The sequence below is a fragment of the Aythya ferina genome (assembly GCF_964211825.1).
Source record: "Aythya ferina genome assembly, chromosome: 2".
Lineage (NCBI taxonomy): Eukaryota > Metazoa > Chordata > Aves > Anseriformes > Anatidae > Aythya > Aythya ferina.
Genome location: NC_140297.1, coordinates 139760402 through 139779536, shown reverse-complemented (window position 1 = coordinate 139779536; position 19135 = coordinate 139760402). Strand labels below are relative to the sequence as shown.

At 54.6% G+C, this 19135-nt stretch overlaps 1 protein-coding gene and 1 long non-coding RNA gene across 3 annotated transcripts; one reads left to right on the top strand and one right to left on the bottom strand.

Annotated features, from left to right (window-relative positions):
• Positions 1-5820: 5820 nt before the first annotated feature.
• Positions 5821-8569, bottom strand: LOC311430790. Its single transcript, XR_014689031.1, has 3 exons — positions 8210-8569; positions 7523-7654; positions 5821-6772 (listed from the first exon to the last, which is right to left on the bottom strand). It is a non-coding gene; the product is annotated as an uncharacterized lncRNA (long non-coding RNA).
• Positions 8570-8792: 223 nt separating this feature from the next.
• KLF10 (KLF transcription factor 10) lies at positions 8793-13262 on the top strand. 2 transcript variants are annotated; one of them, XM_084507658.1, is made up of 4 exons: positions 8793-8912; positions 9795-10034; positions 10135-11026; positions 11888-13262. In XM_084507658.1, the coding sequence occupies exons 1-4, from the start codon at positions 8808-8810 to the stop codon at positions 12145-12147; spliced, it is 1497 nt and encodes a 498-aa protein (XP_084363784.1). In that variant the 5' UTR covers positions 8793-8807; the 3' UTR covers positions 12148-13262. The 2 variants fall into 2 exon arrangements, with proteins under 2 accessions (XP_084363784.1, XP_084363785.1); XM_084507659.1 differs by lacking the exon at positions 8793-8912 and adding an exon at positions 9246-9395.
• Positions 13263-19135: the final 5873 nt, after the last annotated feature.

Here is a 19135-nt window from a genome sequence, read left to right as displayed (position 1 = left end):
TCCCTCGGAGAAGGATGGCTGTGTGCACGCCTGTGCTGGGGGTGATGAGTGCCCTGTTGTCGAGGTCTGCCCCCGAAGCATCCCAGGCTGTCTTTCGCTTTGTGTCTTAATCCCTTGGCAGCCGTGCAGTCTTTAATCTGCGTTAGGTGCATTAATAGGATTACCCGCACAGCTACAGAGGACAGAGCTAATTGTGCTCATCAGTGAATCAGAGGGAAGAGAAGCTCTTGGTGGCACGAGCCTCGCTGCTGCTCCTGGTCCCTTGGCCTCGAGCACAGCGGTGTGGGTGGGATGTTCCCTGAGGGCTGTGCGCTGCCAGCCCTGTCAGCACCCTTAAATGTAACGCTCACGGTAAACACAATGCTCATCGCCAACGGGACTCGGTGAGTACAATTGTTGGATCCTGAGGGTGTGTTTTGCTCGATCCCGTGCTGTCTGAACAGCGTGACCCTTCCTTGTGCTGCTGGGAAAACCTCAAATATTTGTCACGAGCTCGCTGCGCCGCTCGCTGAAACGCCTGCGGCGAGGGCGGGGACAGGGCAGGGGAGCTGCTGCTGCAGCGCTCAGCAGGGACATAAAACCAGGGGGTTTAACGTAGCTGGCGTTGCTGGGCCCGCTTTGTGTGAATCCAGGTGGTGAAGGGGTGTGCAGAGACCGCTCTCCTCTGCCTCCAAAGCCGCGCCGAGCTGCCCTGGCCCGGATTCAAGGCTGCTGCTATCAGCGGGGCGCGACCTGCGGCGTGGGCGCAGCTCCACTCATCTGCTCATCCCTGCGGGGCCAGGAACAGCACCTGACGCCCGCCCACGCTGCAGGCTGCAGCTGCTGGCGGCAGCCAGGCATCGCCTCCCGGCCCTGCCGAGCTGGGAGCTGAAATTTTCTGCCTGGGAGGCGAGAGCAGAATAGATTTTGCTGCTCTCTCTGGGTGTGGATGCTCCCCGTGCTGCAGCCCTGGCTGGGGAGAGGTGTTCGGGTTGGCCTCTGCCATGTGTTTCTATATCATCAGGCTTTTCTTTGAACATTCAATTTATTTTTATTTTTTCCTCTACAGTGACTACTTTAAATTCCCCAATGACATGTCATCGTCAAGCTTCTGCATTTTCTCTCATATTGCAACAACTTGAACTTGAAATATGTCGCGTTGCAAGGTGAGCTCTACTGCAGTGCACTTACACCACATACACCGTGCTCGGGTCTGCCCAGTCCCTCAGCTGGGCACCTCTGCGGCACATCCATGCGACAGATGGACTACTCCTTTCCTCAGTGCAGCTCACAGCTTCTCGCTGATCATGCACTAAAAGGAGATGTAAGGTTGGTGGTCTCATTTTTGGGGTCAAACAAATAACTGCAGACCCCAAGAGCGCTGTTGGAGATGCGACATACGAGGTGAGGGGGAAGCTGAGGGCACGCACAAAGCACCCTGCTCTGCAATAAGCTAAGCTCAAGGTAGCTGAGGCTCCAGACAGAAAGTAAGAAGGCATCATCTCCACATTAAGTATATAGTTAATTTTTTTAAAGAAATGGAAATATTCAGCCTCTGCATGGGGCTGTGCTGCCCAGCGTAGCAAGCTGATGGATGCAAGCAGCAGGGCAGTGAGTGGTGGGTGTGGAGGAGCTCGGCACCCACCTTGTGATGGGCACAGAGCTGCCAGGAAGCTCCAGGAGAAGCGTTGGGCTTGTGCTGGCCTCCCCTTGGGGAGGTGGCTCCGCAGCAGAAGGGGCTGAGAGCTCAGAGAGCAGCATGCAGGATTTCACTCCTCACTTTTTTTTTTGGTTGCACCCAATACCTGTCCGTATGTGCAGGCACCGCAGCTGGCGGGGCCATAGGGCACTTTCCTGATGTATATTGGAGGTCTGATACGTAACTGCACTGCTGAGAGGTTTCAGGTGAGAAAACCTTTCCGGGACATTTAATCTGTGTAAATAATCGCAATAGCAAAGGGCCTTTATAAATTTATGCTTAGCGCTGACGACCTCCTTGCTGCCCTCCTCAGCACAAAATTTGCACAGACTGTGACTTGAGAGCTTCCTCACTAAACACAACAGTAAATGGGTAAGATAAATGGACATACCTGGAGGAACAAATACAAAAAGAAATCCCCTTAAACACGTTTTAATGTGTAGTTTATGGCAGCAAGAAAGGAGTTCTTAGAAATGATTCCAAAAGGGAAAAGTTCTTGCCCTAAAAGAATTACGGCTGAGATTTTTCAGATCTGCCTAAGGAATTCAAGTGTCCAAGTAAAACACACAAAGTGAGCATCCAAATCCGTGCTGTGTCCCTGAAAACCCTCCTACCCGTGTGCACAAGTACCTGGATTTGTACGGGCTTCAGCAAAAGTGACTTCTCTTCAAGGGATTCCGAGTTCATACACTGAAATGAACCCCAGCTACCTGCGGTGTTTGAAAGGCCGCTCGGTTTGTCTATCAGACGACCCATTCGATACTGATTGTTTATCTAACAAGAGTAAATTTGACCCAGAGGTTTCTAAAGCCTCCCGCTCCCCAGCACACGGTGCCAGTAGGATTATTTAAGGGCATCGAGCCAGAGCTGCCACGCAGCGCTGCAGGAACCAAACAGCCCCGTGTGGAGGTGGGTTGGGGCTGGGCAGCCCCGGTGCTATGAATGGGCACCCGCGGACAGGGCCACGCACAGGTCTGCCCCTGAGGACTGCAGCCTCACCGTGCCATCCTAATAGGGGTTCATAAAGCTTCCTTCAGCGTGGTTTCTTCAGATTTACAGATACTTTTCAGGCAGGGGCTTATTTTACAGGTATGTACGGCAGCTTCTCAGCTTTGCCTCCCACAGCTCTGTTAGCCAGGACAATACCATGCCATGGATTTCACTGTGACTACAAGCATTCACAAGGCCTCTAGTTGCTCTTAATTCTGAAATCTGAGCCTTTAACTCACCGCAGGTGAGGAAACAGACCCAAAGTGCAACATCAAACTGGTAAAACGTGACAATGCAGCTCAAGAGAGGGGACCTCAGCTGGTGAGAGGGGACCTCATACCAGCTTGAGGCATTCCCAAGTCTTCTCCTCCAGGAGACAGAAGAGCAGACAGAGCTTTCTGGAGAATTATCACAGATGTGACCTGCTCCAGAGAGCTGTACGGTACAGCCTATAGCCGTAGGCATCTTTTGGCCTCGTGAGGTTGATTTGAATCCAAGGTTAATGTCAAAGCTTCCTGAGGATGAAAGAAGCCAGAGGACTTCCACCTGTGCTACTTCTGTCTGTATTCGTGTCACAGCACCGGTGTTGGCCCACACTGATCATGAGCAGGACCCATGAAGAGGGCACCCGCTGCTTGTGCATCCAGGTACGTGCAATGGAAATATGAAAAAAATAAGCAGAACAAAAATGTGGCAAATGTGTCCATGAAAGGCTTTGTCAAATAAGGGGGGTCACAGGAACCCCATACTCTTGTTTGCTGCTTTCTGTGCCACCCACGCTCGCACCGATGCAGGAAATGTCCATTTTTTGGGAGGGATCTGAAGCTGGTTCCTGGTAAGCACGTGATCCCGACCACTCAGAGTGGGATGATGCTGTTTTCCGACTGATGATTAAAACCGTTCCAGCTGCAAAACAAACACGCACATGCACATAAACATTGCAACATCGGTGTTTCTTTTACAACGACTGGTGCCATCAAATAAACAAAAACGGCCTTCAGGAGCGGCTCCTGAACCCAGCAGCCGGACACATGATTTCTTCTGGTAGGGATCTATCTTTCATGTGCTGTCTTTCAGTCCCTGCTCCAAATAATTCGCCACCCTGGGAATCAACAGCTGCAGAATCACGCCCTCTTTCTGTCTGCCAGATATCAGCATTTTCTGTCCCTAAACAAAGTGAGATGAAAGAGCAATTTGCAAGAATGCCTTTGTGCTGCCAGTACTGCAGAACCCACAGTCGCTTTTCAGCAGCGGCACCCATGACAAGGCTTAACGGGCTGCTGGAAGGGACCGTGTCGGCCAGCCTTCAGCCAGTCATAGCGGTGTGAAAGCAGGGCTCACCTACAAAACCCACATCAAGTTGCCTCATCGACCAGAAAATACTTGGAAAATGTTGAAAATGAAAGAAAGAAATCATAAAACTAAGTATTTTTGAGAGTAGTGAGAAATGAGTGCCAAGTCTCTCCCAGAATGGACCTAGTTGTAAGCAAGTCTTCTTTATTTTTATTTTTTAAACAAACTACACTTGTGAATCAGCTCTGAAAACTGCTTGGTCACAAAGTCTGTGACCCCAGTCTTCCAGCTGTACCCTGAAAAGTAACCCCAGGGGCTGGGAAGAGGCTCCAGGTGGACAAGTACGTTTCCACCTAGCAGAACAGAGCCTCTCTGCCTCTGCTGCCCCTGACAGACAGTGGCAGTCGGCTGCTGCCCCATGTAATAACCTGAGCGAGGTCTCCTGCCCAGGCCGCGCTGCCCTCCCACGCCAGCACGCTCCCCAGCGCCGGCCGTGCTCCTCGGCCGCTGTTTTGCAAGAGCTGCGTGCAGAGACATCTGCAGCCCTCCAGGCACTGACCTCGCCCACGGGCCCTTCTTCCCCTTGTGGAGGGGAGACCTTGGACTTTCAGCTGATTGAGGGGTCCAGATATGTGAGGAGCAGCTGGGGTCCCTTGGTTTGCTCAGCCCCGAGCAGAGCAGGCTGAGGGGAGGCCTCATGGCGGCCTGCAGCTCCCTCACGAGGGGAGCGGAGGGGCAGGCGCTGAGCTCTGCTCTCTGGGGACAGCGACAGGACCCGAGGGGACAGCATGGAGCTGGGACAGGGGAGGGTCAGGCTGGGGGTTAGGGAAAGGTTCTGTACCCAGAGGGTGGTCGGGCACTGGGACAGGCTCCCCAGGGCAGTGGGCACAGCACTGAGCCTGGTGGAGTTCAAGGAATGCCGCAATAAGGACACGCTGGCATGTCCCTTATTGGACCCTCCTGCACAGAAAGGAGAACTGCCCCCGCCCTTTGGAGGCTGGGAATCACCACGGATTCCATCACTTGGTGGGACCGAGGTGCAGCGTGCCGCCAAGGACGAGCTGCAGGGCAGAGGAGCTGAGCCAAGGGTTGCCTCATGACAACCGTGAGCTGTAAGACCGAAGTGCACGTCTCCAACGGCGAGCTGCAGGGCCGAGGCACATCCCCCTGGGGCGAGCTTCAGATATGGAATGATAATAAAATGATAATGAATGAAAAATGATAACAAAAAAAAATATTGCTCAATTCTTGCCGTGCTGCCAAGAGACTATCTGGGCTACCCGAGAAGCAAAGCCACGACTCCAGTGACGTCCGTGTAAACGAGACAGAAGGCCTTGATCTCCTCGGGCCCCGAAAGGGTGCCCTTAGTTCCTGTGACGTCTTAAGGAAAAAAAAAAATCAATTACTAATCGCGGGATGATTGCTTAGCAGCATGCCAGTGCTGTGTTTTGTGCTGTGATGCCAAGGGTGTGGTATGTGACCAGAGGCATTTGGCAAGAGATAGCTCTGGGATACGAGCGCTCAAGGCCTGCCAAGACATACTGGAGGGTTGTTTTGGGTGCGGGGAGTCAATCTGGGCACTGTTTAGTCTTTCCTGTATGGAGGACTTACTACCTGCAATTTTGGACCTGCATTTCCCTATCCAGAAACTATTTGCTTGCTTGAATATGAGCTAACACATATGCAGTGGGGGTTGGATCAAATATTAGCATCATACAGCTGGTAGCAGTTCCTGCAATATTAAATTTACTCAGAGTTTTGCTCCATCGCGTCTGTCTTACGTGGCTGAAACTAGTCAATAGTTCAAAAAATATGAAAGGAAGGTAGGCTTAAAGAAAAGAATGACCTTTATTCACATGACTGTTACCAAAACACGTGTATTTGGGGGTGTAGATATGCCGTTACTTTTGTTAGAAGGAGGAAAGTCCCTGCTGACTTCCATACCACGATAATATGTCAGATGAAATGCCCCGCTCACCCCACAGTCTTCATCCCTCCAGGATACAGGCCAGCAGAGGAACGCCTGAAATGCAGCAGCTATTAAGTCACCATGTAACAAGCAAATTCAGTTTTGGCATGAAAAAGCAAGCAAATGTACTTCTAACACTTCCATCGGGAAAAATATTCATCTGATCAGAGCACGGACAGGTGGCTTGGTCAGCTACACGCGCTCACTGTTAGTGCTCGCAGGCTGTCTTCTCCTTTCACTTAAACCAGCTTCTTAATATCTGATTTTGCTAACAGTAATTTAGGTTGATCAGCTGGGTTTTATACAAAAGCGTTAATTAAATCGTGACAGCGGGAAAGCTCTGAATATAACAAATGTGCCATTCAAGGTGGTAGAAGTCAGCCTCAAAAGCAGAAAAGGCTTTCAGTTGTGTTTCCTGAGACTTTCCAAGCTGTCCGCGAATAAGCAATGCCGCTCAGCCATACCCTTTCCAAAGGTACCCGTGTTCTCAAGCGGCACACCTCCCATCACGCTCAGGGCCCAGCAGCGTTGCCCTTTATTTGTCGTGTCACTAAACCCACCAGCGCTGCACAAACGAAGAAAGAACGCACGAGCTGCTAAACAGAAATAAACCCCGGGTCACACCGTGTGAGGTTAAACACGAAGCATGAGCTGCGCGGAAAGAATCACCAAACCATTCCCGTATGAACTCCTGATTTCCACTCCACAGCATTCCCTGGATTTCGGCAGGCAAGGCACGCAGAGAGCATGCCACTTGGCTGGCTGGGCCACATCAAAGCCCTGGCTGCCCTTCCAAAACGACAGATGGGAAGCAGGGCGGTAGCCGGTACCGTCGTGGTGTCCTGCAAAGAAACACAGATCCTGTGAGGGCTGCGGGGCTGAGGAAGGTTCTGGTTGGTGTCCAACCTGATCCTGCACTGAAGGAACTGAACATGAAACCTGCCGCAATCTCCAGCGGGTACTGAGCCACTCATTTACTTACCTCGGTTCCTTCTCATCTGACAAAAATAACCACCCACCTGCAGTTTTCTGTGAAACAAGCACACACCTAATACCAGAGGTTAAAAATACCCATCGGTGGCCCGTCATCCGCCGTGGAATACGGCTTCTTGCTCATCAGCACGTCGAAGACAAGACTTTGGGATAAAGGAGCAACTTAGAGCTCCTTCTAAATTCTTCCTGACGAAGCCACAGGTAACAGCAGGTTGAAATTCAGGTTTTGACTGCTGGACAGGACTGAAGGTACGCAGTTGGGCAGTGATTTACCGGCTGAGATGCCAAATCTCATCCCTAAATTTATCCTCCCGATCCCACAACAATTTACCTTTCCACATCAGAAAAACACGACCTGCGGGCTGCCTAAGTGGTTTTCTGGGAAACTCAGGCTTCAGATACAGAGTTGTAGGCATAAATAAATAACCCACAAGTGCTGGAACGCCAAACGTCTGAGTGCCTTCAGGACGGAAAGCAAACACATCAGCTTGCTGCTAGGTGGCATAAAACCACCTCCCCGGCTCCTCCAGGAAACTGAGCGAAAAACGCCAACGCATTTATCCGACAGTCACAGCTCGGTGACTGCCAGAGAAAATCACCTTTACGGCCTCCGAAGCCTTCCCCCGAGCAGCACTGAGCAGGCGAGGCAGGACGGGGCTGCGCTGACTCAGAGCAGCCGCAAACACCGGGGAGAGGAGGGCTGCGGGCACGTACGCACCAACAGGGCTCGCCTGGTAAAATAAAGCGAGATTCATGTGAAATAGATGGAAGTCCTGGTTTTCGCCTGGTGTGCTCACGAGGAATTCCCCAAGCAGGACGAGGTGGGCTTCTCCTGTGTGTGGGGAAAGCAGCCCCAGCTGCTCTCTGCCGCCCACTGCCTCGCTCTTTGTCACATTTTCCAGCCTCCGAGGCTGAGATTATTTTGGGGAGAGGTGGCTTTGACACTCCCACCCTGCAGCAGTGTCAGGGAAGGAGAAGAGCAGTCTGAGGCGTACAGGGGACCCTCGTAGCGAAGCAGTTTTACCCCCCCAGACACCCAGGCTGTGCTCAGAAGGGATCGGAGGTGCTGGGGGACGGAGCTGCTGTGGGTACGGGATCCAAGCAGCAGCTCGGTCCCCACAGCGATGAGGGCTGCCCTTTCCCAAGCTGCCCCCAGGGGCTTGGAGCGCGGCTGCCGTGAGGGGATGTGAGTGGGATGGCGGGGCCAGCCCAGCCCCTCACGGCCAGCTCTCTGCTCCCCCAAAGCCCTCCCAGGGCTTCATCGCCCATCAGCACCCGTCCCTCACCCTACAGATCCCAAAGAGGGAAAACGGAAGGGGATTTGGGCCGAACGGCACCAATGGAGGCGCAGCGCAGCCGCTTGCGAGCACCTGCTGGGTGCCGCCGGCAGCACAGACTGGGATCACCCCGAATTAACCCCCTGCGGGCATTACACCCCCGGGTAAGGCAGGTAAGCACAGCAGGGGTTTAATAAAACAAAACCTGACAGGAAAAAAAGCCCCAAGCCACGGAGGGGGCCGCGGCGTGAGGCAATTAACGGCTAATTAACGGCTAATTAACGGCTAATTAACGGCTAATTAACGGCTAATTAACGGCTAATTAACGGCCGTTCAATCGCCTCAGGGCGGCTTCCCCTCAGCCCCCCCCCGCACCACGTGACCTCCCCTCCCGGGGGGGGGGGGGGCTCTGACTCAGCCCGCGGGGGCGCGCACGCCGCGCCCCCCCCCCGGGCACGCCGCGGGGCAGCCGCCGATCACGCGCGGGCGCCGCGCTCCCATTGGCCGGCGCCTCACACACCTTTGGCGCTGATTGGCCCGCCCGGCCGGCGGGAGCCCCGCCCCTCTCCGGCGCGAGGCGCTTGTGGGGGGGGGTACCGGCGGCGGGATGGGGAGAGGCGCGCAGAAGGCGGCGGGCGGCGGTGGCGGGCGGACGGCGGAGGAGGAGGAGGGGGCTCCTGTCAGCACCTCCCGCTGCCGACAGCGGCCGGCGGTGAGCGCGGCGCGGGCCCAGGGGGTGCGGGGAGCTGCGGGGGGCTGGGCCGAGGGGCCGGCAGCCCGGCGGGGCGGTGCCCGCCCCCTCCCGGAGCCGCGCGGGCGGCGCCCGGCTCCTTCCTGCCGCGGGCGGGGGCGCAGTGGGTGAAAGGTCGGCGCGCGGCGCTGCCCGGCCCGAGCAGCCGCCGATCACGCTTTGTTCGCGTGGGCCGCGCCTCAGCCCGGCGCCGGCCAATGGGAGCGCGGCGGGGGGGGGCGGCGGGCCAATAGGGGCGGCGGGGGGGCGGGGCCTCGGCGCCGGGCGGGAGGGAGGGGGGCGGCGGTTGGGCGCGCGCCACCGTCACCTCGGCGCACCCCAACGGCTGCCGGGGGGGGCGGGGGGGCGGTGCCTCACGGGTCCCCTCAGCGCCTCACGGTCCCCTCAGACGCCCTCGGAGCCCCGGCCCCGGAGCTGCTGCGGCTCCCTCGGTCCCCCCGCCCGGTGAGAGCCGCCTCAGGGAGGGGCGCGGTGCGGGGAAGGGCTGTGGCGGTGCCTGGGGTTCGGCCGGGAGGGTTGGTGTCGCCGTGTCGGGCGCTGCCCTCGCGGTGTGGGGTGGCTGGAGGTGCTGCTGGGGGTTCGGGGGAGGTCTTTTGTCTCCGGGAGCTGTGTGGTCTTCGCCAGATGGGCAGATTTACCCGCAAACCGCTTCGTGACAGCGTTATATAAAGGAGAAAGAGGGCAGGGAAATGCAGGCATGTCCCCCACATCATCAGGCGTATTTATTCGTCTGCCGCGGGTCGCTTTGTTTTGTTTCTACAAAGCCTTCTGACAACCGGCAGCTAAACGCTTAGGCTTGGCCATCAGGTTTAAAGGGTTATTTTTTTCCCCTGACCCAAACAGGAGGAAGAAATGGAGATGATGACTGAGAAACAGAGAGATGCGAGATATTTCTGGAACAGTACCCCCGAAAAAAGCGATTACGAGGCTGTGGAAGCCCTTATTTCTATGAGTTGCAACTGGAAGTCCGACTTCAAGAAATACGCAGAAGCGAGACCTATAACTCCAGCATCTGATATGTCGGAAGAGAGCGACGAGACTTTGCTTCCTGGCGCCGCAGACTTCAACACGATACCCGCGTTTGTAAGTCTTTAATACCATGTGTGCGTGCTCCTTTCTCAGGGTGCGTGTGGGAACAGGCTGGTAACGCGCCCCCCCCTTACCTTCCCTCTTCTCCCCGCAGTGCCTGACTCCACCCTACAGCCCGTCGGACTTCGAGATGTCTCAAGTCGTCCACCCGGGGCCACCAGCGCCACCTGCAGCGCACTGCAAGTCGCTGGCCGAGGCCGCCAAGCCGCCCCTCACTGCACCTTACACGGAGGCCTCCCGGACTCCGGCACCCAGGCCTCTGAAGGCGCAAGCGACCAGCGTTATTCGCCACACGGCCGACGCTCAGCTCTGCAATCACAAAACCTGCCCGGTGAGAACAGCCAGCGTGCTGAAATACCAGGACGGTGTTTCACGGGAAACCGATAGTAAACAGAGCGCCGAAGTGGAGCGCGTGGCGGCGGCGCCGGGCAGAGCGAGTTATGAAAGTGGCAAAGCGCCAGTTGCGGAAGGGAAAACTGCAGAACCGGCTGGCGGCGCCGAGCCCTTGATGAAGCCCGCGGCCAGCAGGCATCAGTCCGTCCCCGGAGTGGCGCCGTGCTCGGCGCTGGTGGCACCCCAGTGCCCCGTGCCAGGAAGCGGAGCCCCCCCCGTGCCGGTGATTTGCCAGATGGTCCCGCTGCCTGCCAGCAACTCGGTGGTGACCGCCGTCGTGCCCAGCACCGCGGCGAGCCAGCAGCCCGCGCTCTGCCAGCCCATGGTGTTGATGGGCACTCAAGTTCCCAAAGGCGCCGTTATGTTTGTCGTGCCCCAGCCCGTGGTGCCGAGCGCCAAGGCGCCCATCATTAGTCCGAATGGCACCAGACTCTCTCCTATTGCCCCTGCTCCCGGCTTCGTGCCTTCCGCAGCCAAAGTCACTCCCCCTCTGGATTCTTCGAGGATAAGAAGTCACGTCTGCAACTACCCGGGATGTGGGAAAACCTACTTCAAGAGCTCCCATTTGAAGGCGCATGTCCGAACGCACACAGGTTGGTCGCTCTTTCTGGGTGTTAAAAGGCAGCGTAGGAAGCTGCAGCTCGATGTTGGGGATCTCGCAGTTCCTGGGTTTGTTCATGGAACGATGTGCAGGGCAGCACTGAAGCAGTGCTTTTGCCGCTGTGTGTGTAATCGTGCTGCTGCCTGGTCTCTGCTAGGAATTACCCCGCAGGGGAAGTTGATTCAGCAGCTTGTTTGTGTTGGCCCCGCTCCGTGCCAGGAGGCCGGCAGTAATACTTGTGACAAGCACGGGAAGCCAGGCCTTGCCCAAACGCAGAGTGTGTCCTTCTGCAGTTCAACGCGCCTCATTAGGCTTCTCCACAAGAGTGCCTTTGTCAGGAGTAGGTAAAACTTGAAAGGGATTCTTTCATGAAAGAAAGCAGCGTCCACTCCAGCCTGTTCCTACCTTGGGTATCTTTGAGCAACTTCCCCACGCCTCAGCTCCTAACCACGGCAGCAGAAAGTGGCGTGGGTTAGCACGTGGGCTTGCAGGGCTCTGTCACTTACAGCTGGGACTAATGTGACTGCGTTTCAGTGGGGCCACTTTGGTCACTGTAAACTCTAGGCCTGTGGAGCTCAGCAGTGCAGTCAGCTGGCCTTGGGGACACAAAGCATCTCAGAGAGTTCAGTTTCCAGAGGGTTTTTATTTTTAACCCTTTGTGCCTTGATGATAGTGAGTCTGTATGTTTTAAAATGATATCAACATCTTCTTGCATTTCACGTGGATGAAAATAATACCTATACAGGATCTGGCTCAGCTGTTGTAGTGAAAGCTTTTTTAAAAAATAAGTACTGTTAAGACAGTGTTTGCTCAGCTGGTATTCATGGTATATTTTTCCTTTTTTTCCTTTTAGGAGAAAAGCCCTTCAGCTGTAGTTGGAAAGGCTGCGAGAGGAGGTTTGCGCGGTCTGATGAACTGTCCCGTCACCGCAGAACGCACACGGGCGAGAAGAAGTTTGCGTGCCCGATGTGCGAGCGGCGGTTCATGCGGAGCGACCACCTGACCAAGCACGCCCGCCGCCACCTCTCGGCGAAGAAGTTACCCAACTGGCAAATGGAAGTCAGCAAGCTCAACGACATCGCTGCGCCGCCTCCCTCGGCAGCTGCACAGTGATGGGGCTGACTGGGAGCACAGCGGAATTAACTTGTCGCTGGGTATGCCAGTTTTAAAAAGGAAAAAAAGACAAAAAAAAAAAAAAAATAGCTTTTGCTCCAGCTCTGTGGTTCTCCGGTGCCAGCTGCTGATGGCGGCGCGGCAGAGAGGCAAAGGCAGTGTGTGCTCGGCCACGAATGGTGCCGCTAGAATAGCGGGCGTCTGTTGCACTGGTGAGGAGAGAGGAAGGGCAGGGTGTAGAGCAGAGCAGCACGCGCCGTGCGCCTTCTGAATTCGGCAGATCCTTCACGCGTCCTCCATGTCAGCTGCACGGCTGTGGCACCGATGACTCGCTGCCGATGCGTGAGCCCAGCGCGGATTTAGCGACTGCTTGGGAATCTCCAGCACAGCGTAGAGGAGGATGATAGCGAGGTTCGTACTCCTGCCGCCTCTTCCTGGTAGGAGCCCTCTCCTCCTGCCCGCTCTCAGGTGCAGCCAGCGGGCGCTGTGGTGCCAGGCGCCGGGCGGCTGCGGTGCCAGCTTCACCCTGCTGCCCGAGGTGGGTGCGTGGGTGCTAAGGGGCACGGCGCGGGCACCCAGAGGGGTTTGGAGGCCTCGTGCTGATTACAACTGGTCACCCTCGGGCATCGTGCGGTGCTTCTGCTTCTGTGTTGCTTACGGTTTCCTTCGTACCTTCTCCAAGCGCTGCACCACGGCATTTTTTTCATGAGCAGATACAGTGCACTTTTAAGAACAATGTAGCTGTAAACTACTCGGGTTGATTAAGAAAACGAGAATCTTAGGCTTCTTGAGGGTGTTTTTCTTTGAAAGACGGCTTATACTAAATGAATTACGGATATGCTATGTATTGTATTAAATTAGGAAGTTGTGATTTGAAGAGTAAAATGAGGCCGTTGAGACACCGCCTAGAATTAAAGCTGTATATTTTGTGACAAACGATGCATCAACTTTCACTATCTCTATTTTATCATGCTACGTTGAGGACACATACCAGAAAGTGGACAGTTTGGAAATAGTGTATTAGATACGCTCTTTTGTGACTACTTAAAGATTTGCACATTTCTTATGTTGTACTTTATACTTTGTTTACAATAAAACCAATTTTCTTTAATATAGACCTTTTCTGTAGCAGAACTTCTTCACTGTTGTGTGGGCTCCTCGTCCTGCTCCGCTCCCCTCCCCTGCCTGCAGGGATTCCCGAATCTCACAGCCGTGGCTGTTGACTCACTACCGTTCCTATGGGATATGTGGGATCGGGGCGCTCCTCGCCGCTCCTGTTTGACGCAGCGCCCTGCCTAGGAACAACGTGAGTCACGCTGCTCGCCTCGTTCCTGGAGCAAAGGCTCTCGGTCTGCTCACCCCAGCGCTCTGCGCCGGGGTTAATCTGCAGGGAGGATGGCGAGAAGGCTGGAAAAAGCCCTGGCTTTCCCCTTGCGGTCGGGAGCAAACAATTTCCATTGCGGCAGGCCTGGATGCCGCGCGGGTGAGCTAACACATGGCGTAACGGAGAGGTCCCGCCACGGGGCAGCCGGCCGGGAGCCTGCGAGGACAAGCGGGGCGGCTCCTGCGGCTGTCCCACCCGCGCAGCGCCGCGCTCCGGGGATCGTCCCCTCTGCTTTCTGTCCGCCCCGGCAGGAAGGGTTTTCGTCTCCGGCGAGCCCTGCAGTGTGAGGTGTCCCCCTGGCAGCTTGCCACGGCTGCTGCAAACAGACTTTCCCTCCCTCGCCTGCTTTGGCAACAGGCTTCCGTCGCCACGGGAACGTTCGCGAGCTGTCAGAAAACCTCCAGCCCGAATTTGGGGCTGGAGGAGCGATGAGTGAAGGGAGAGGAGCGCTACGGGCTCCTGCTCTGCGAGCTCTCTTTGAATTTTATTTGGAAGGTTTCGGTGGATATCAAGGTGCTTGCTAAATGTTCCCCAGACCCCACAGGAAACCTGCGAGGCGTACACCCAGCCTGTCTCTCCAGCGCCCACAGCACGCTCAGGAGGAACTAACGTTTGTCAAGTCTTTTTTTTTTTTTTTAACAAACCCTTCCCGAGCTCATCCTGTCATTAACGCAGTCTGGGCTGAATTCCATCAAGTTGTCAGCGTTTAATTGCGAGGGCTGTGATCTCCGCAGCACTTGCGAGGTGCCTGGCACTGGGTGCTTGCCACGAGCAGCGAGCTCAGGCGTTTTAAATGCTTCTGCTTGGGAAGGAGAGGAAAGAGAGCTTCGGATGCTTAATTACCTGGTAGGCAGCTGAAAAGCACAGCCCCCAACTTCCCAAAGTGCAAGCCTGGCCGTTTTCTGAAATAAATGGAAAACTTGGCATCCCTGTTGCATTCTCAGTGTAGTAACTGGGTCAAAAATATTCCGCAGTGATCTAAGGAGAATGTAATTGTTCCCATCTGGAGGCGCCCAGAGGGAAGCGGAGGGGACAGGGCGAGGACACGCAGACTGGCTGCCCTCGGTGGCATCGCCTCAGTCTCCCATGGGTTCATCCTGACACTAATCCTTCCAGCCGCGGGGCAGCAGGAAGCATTTCATGTTTCCATGGGAAAACATCATAAATAGTTGTTGGTCTGAGCTGGTGGGATCTCTCCCTCTCTCTATTTGTGCAAGAGAGCTCAGTTCCCTGCTTGAGAGCAGCAACGAGCCTGATGAGTCTACGATGAGTCACCAGGCCAGGGAAAAAGCTGCAGGAAGGCCGGACTATTTATAAAATGCAAGAGAAAGAAAGGAAACGTATTCTAGGCGCGGAGAGATCTGGAAGGTGATCCTCATTTCTTCTGTGGGATGGCGCGTTCCCAGGCTCGGGGAGGGAAAACTCCCAGAAAGGAGGAAGGGCTGCTGGCGGGGCGGGCGGGCTTTTTGGGGTGGCTGAGCAGTTGGGCAGGATTTACGTGCAGCGTTTCAAGCCGGGTCAGGCAGCGCGGCGTGAGTCACTGCTGGGTTGGCAGCGCAGACGTGGAGGCAGCTGGAGGGGTTTCCTGCAGCGAGGGACCAGAGGTGCCCGCAGGAAACACGCAGGGACACCGGGCGGGGAGAAAATCATCACACCCCAGGTGTCCTGCGGCCCCCGTGCAGCACTCATAGTGCCGAATCTGGGGAAGAAGCAGCGCTGGGATGGCTCCTCTCAAGGTGATCACGAGGCGAGAGCACAGCCCGTGCTGTTTGCACACCTCTTCAGGCTCCGAGTGCGTAAGCGTTCAGTGGGTGAATGCCATGGACTCGGTGACATGTCCTAGACTAATAAATCTTTAAAAAATCACCCAGATCAGCGCATTTCCAGGGAGCAATCGAAGCGATGCTTCACCTGCGCAAGGTTACTTTTACCTGCTAAAGGTGTGAGAATTGGCTGCCTTCGGTACCCACACCCTTTAAGAAAAAAAAAAGGGGGCGTCCAATTTGTGTGTGCTTAAAGTATTGTTGGCATGAGCAGGTAACAAAATTAAAAAAGAAACAAAAAATAAATAAAACAGAGTGTTCCCGTGAGGATATTTATCACCACCGCCAATTGAAGTTTTGCAAAACTCTGAATGGATTTAGTTTTGCAACACCGCTGCTGGGAGGGAGAGGGATTCCTCAGCAGCCTATCGGGTCTGCTGCTGTCTTGGCTTCACCACAGCACATCTAAGAAACACGGGCCCGGGCTCCTGAAGGCATTTAAGCACATGTTGAAACCATTCCAACACTCGAGCGAACCACGAATCGTCCTGAAAGGTGGGGTTTTCCTGAGCCACTTAAACAAAAATCATCACTGCAACAAGGAATCGATCCACGTTATTTCCACGCGTTGCCATTGCAGTGGGCTGGCCTGGGTGGAATAAAGCGTGGATTTTCCTGGAGCTGCGTGATACCCTGGGCACTGTCAGTGCTGAACGTGAGCCTGCTCTTAATCTTGCTGAAATAAAATGAAAATTAATTAATTAACCATGTTGCCTTTTGGCCTGTTTTTTATTGGGGCTTCTTGTTTCAGTGCTGACACTCTGTTCCCCTCCCAGCTGCCCATTCCCTTCTCTCTCGAATGTTTCATGATCTAATTCCCCATCCCCTCCGCAGCCTCTTTGCCACCATTTTCAGCCGTCCTCAGCTTCTCTCTCTGCGCCAGAGGAAGTCGGGAGCCTCGCTGTGCTGGGCTGCGCCTTCAAGTTTTGACCAACACTGATATTCCCCATGGCAACAGCCCCGGCACAACACGGCTCCCTCCCGCAGGAGCTAATGCAACGCCGCCGTGCCAGCCGCCTTTTAGCCAGCTGTGTAACTGCAGATGAGATACCCTGTGGCAGCCCTTAGCTTAGAGATATGAATGTCATTGCCCTGTAAATCCCCTTCCTTTTATGATTTTCTTTCTTTCTTTTTTTTTTTTTTAATTCCTTTTTTTTTTCTTTTTTTTTTTTTTTTCCCCAGGAGCCCTTCTGTGCTGTGCAGGTGATGGAGCCCTGGCACAGGCTGCCCAGAGGCTGTGGGGTCTCCTCCTTGGAGCCCTTCAGCAGCCGCCTGGACGTGGTGCTGGGCACCCTGCTCTGGGTGTCCCTGCTTGGGCACGGGTGGCTCCAGAGGGCCCTGCCATGAGCCATGCCTCTGCTTCCCTCCCTAATTACAGGGCTTTTAATGAGCTTCACACAGAAAGCAAGCACAAACAACGTTTTCCCTTTGTTATTTCCCCGCTCTGGCCTGCTGGCACTCCCGCACATTCCTGCCTTGACTCCGCAGGACGGAGTGGGACGGCCAGGCCGGAGCCCAGCACGTCACTGCTCACGGGGTTTCCCCCTTTCAGAGTTACGAAATCATGGGCACGACCTTTTCCAGCGGGGATTCTGAGAGATTTTGACAGGAACACCCGTGTAGGGAACAGCGGGGCAGGGGGAGGAAGGGGTCAGCCGAGGAGAGAGCAGCTCCCCCGCTGCTGCCGAGCCCGAAAAGCTGCTGAAACATCACCTGCCGCCTCCTGCCCGCCTGCGCTGAGGCAGGCTGTGCCGGGAGAGGCATTTTGGGAATCTCTTTTAGTTATTTATTTATTTCCAGGTCATCTTTAAATTCTGCCAAGCTAGTGCCACGAAGAGGCTGTGAGCCGAGCCGCCAGGCGAGGAAGCGGTGGAGGTGACAGGGGCGTTCGGCTCATTTTGTACATAAAAATACGGTGTCGGAGGGGGGACAAGGCGGCTACGTGAGGGGCTGGGGGCTCTGCAGGTCCTCCACGCAGCTGCATCCGCCTGCGTGTCAGCCCTGTGCTGAGGCAAAGCAGAGGTTGTCACGGCTCGCCACGCCAGGCCCAGTGAATGCGGTGGCGCTGGGCCGCCCGACAGCCTCCCTCCTCCTGCTGCGCCCGCCACGTGACGAGCCGAGCTGCGATTCGGGAGGAAAAGGAGAAGAACGAACAAAAAATAATCGGAGCAGAACCGCTTGGGTTAATTCTTATTTTGGCATTAGAAACTCTCAGCAGCTTGGTCTGATTAAACGCTGAGTGGTTCCTGCGCTGACGGCGGCACTTGAGGTAACACGGCGGTGAGCCAAGGAAATACTGATGCACGGAGAAAGCTGGGAGGCTGATTTTTCAGTCCCTGTGGCTGCTCTGAGAATTTCCTTTTTTTATTTTTTTTTTTAATTTTTCCTTTTAAAATCTTCTTTGCATACGCATGTACCGATTTGAAAACAAAGCCATAAACCATGAACTCGCCCACCCCTAGACCTTGGTGTCTGGGACACAGCCTCGGTGCTGAGGAAAGAAGGTCTCTCTGTTCCATGAAGTTAGCTTTTTTTCACTTCTCAAAGGTTTTAAAAGGCCTCGGGCCTGGTTTTTTATCATTCTCCTGGAGTTTCTGAGGGCACATAGGGAGCCATAAACACAACAATCACCTCCATGGAAGTTTGTTACAGAGGAAGCTTTTAAACTGTGGTTGACCCCCAAAGTCATGAGGAGCACTGATAATTACACGGATGCCAGAATTGATGGAGTTACTGCCTTAGCAAGGGAGCTGCTGTCTGTGCTGGCACCAGATAAAATAGGAGCCCTGGGGCTCTGGGAGCTGAAGCCCTGTCCCAGCCACCTTCATGTCCCCAAATTGCTCGGCTGGGAGTGCAGCACCACAAACCACTTCACAAAAACAGGAGATCACGACCAAGCTGATGGAGAACGTGGTGCTCCTCGAGGTTTGGATGCCTGCAGCTTCCTGACCCAGCCCTTCCCTGCAGCGCAGACAGCAGAAAATCATCTCATGCTGCAGATATTTCTGCATGCTCCCTCTTGGCCAATCTTCCTGTACCCAGGGTCTGAGCCGTGGCTCATCCGTGCCGATGTGTAGTCCTCAAACTGCCCCTTCATACAGAAGGGGATGCCCTAAAATGAGCAAACAACATGCAGGGGAAGAGGAAAAGCAGAAGCTGGATCAGAGGGAATGTCAGCTGATGAAGTAACAAATCCATTTGCTGATACAGCTTCTACAACCCCAGAGAGCCTTTGCCAAAATTAAGCAATTCCCTTGCCTCACGTTGGTTCTAAGTGACTTTCAGTCCGCACCAGCTGTATGAGCTCTTACGAAACTCTTTTACTACTGCTTTGTTGAGAAAAAAAATAATATTAATATTAATAAATAATAATAAAAAGAGTGTCTTGGAGTTTTGAATTGAATGTTCAGTCCACACAGATGGGGTTTTGATGCTGTGCCTTTGGTCCTCAGCACCCAATGGGGCCAAAATGCCCTGCTGCACCTGCTGGGGAAGCCCTCCAGAGCCTCTTCCAGCTGGGACATGGAGCTGGGCACGTCTTCACAGCGGCTGGGTGCTTTTCATTGGCATAACAGGAACAAAAGAGCAGGTAAAGTGTGTGCAAAAGGGTATGTGAGCGCTTCTTATAAAAATGCTAATGCTGCTTCGGGCCTCTTGAGGGTGTTTGGTGATGCGCAATAAATTACTTTTATAGGGTTTTGTGAGCAGCCGTGAATTTAACGCTATTTTCAAGGAGCAAGAACTGTCTCTCTAATCACAGGCAAGGAACCTGAATAAAAAA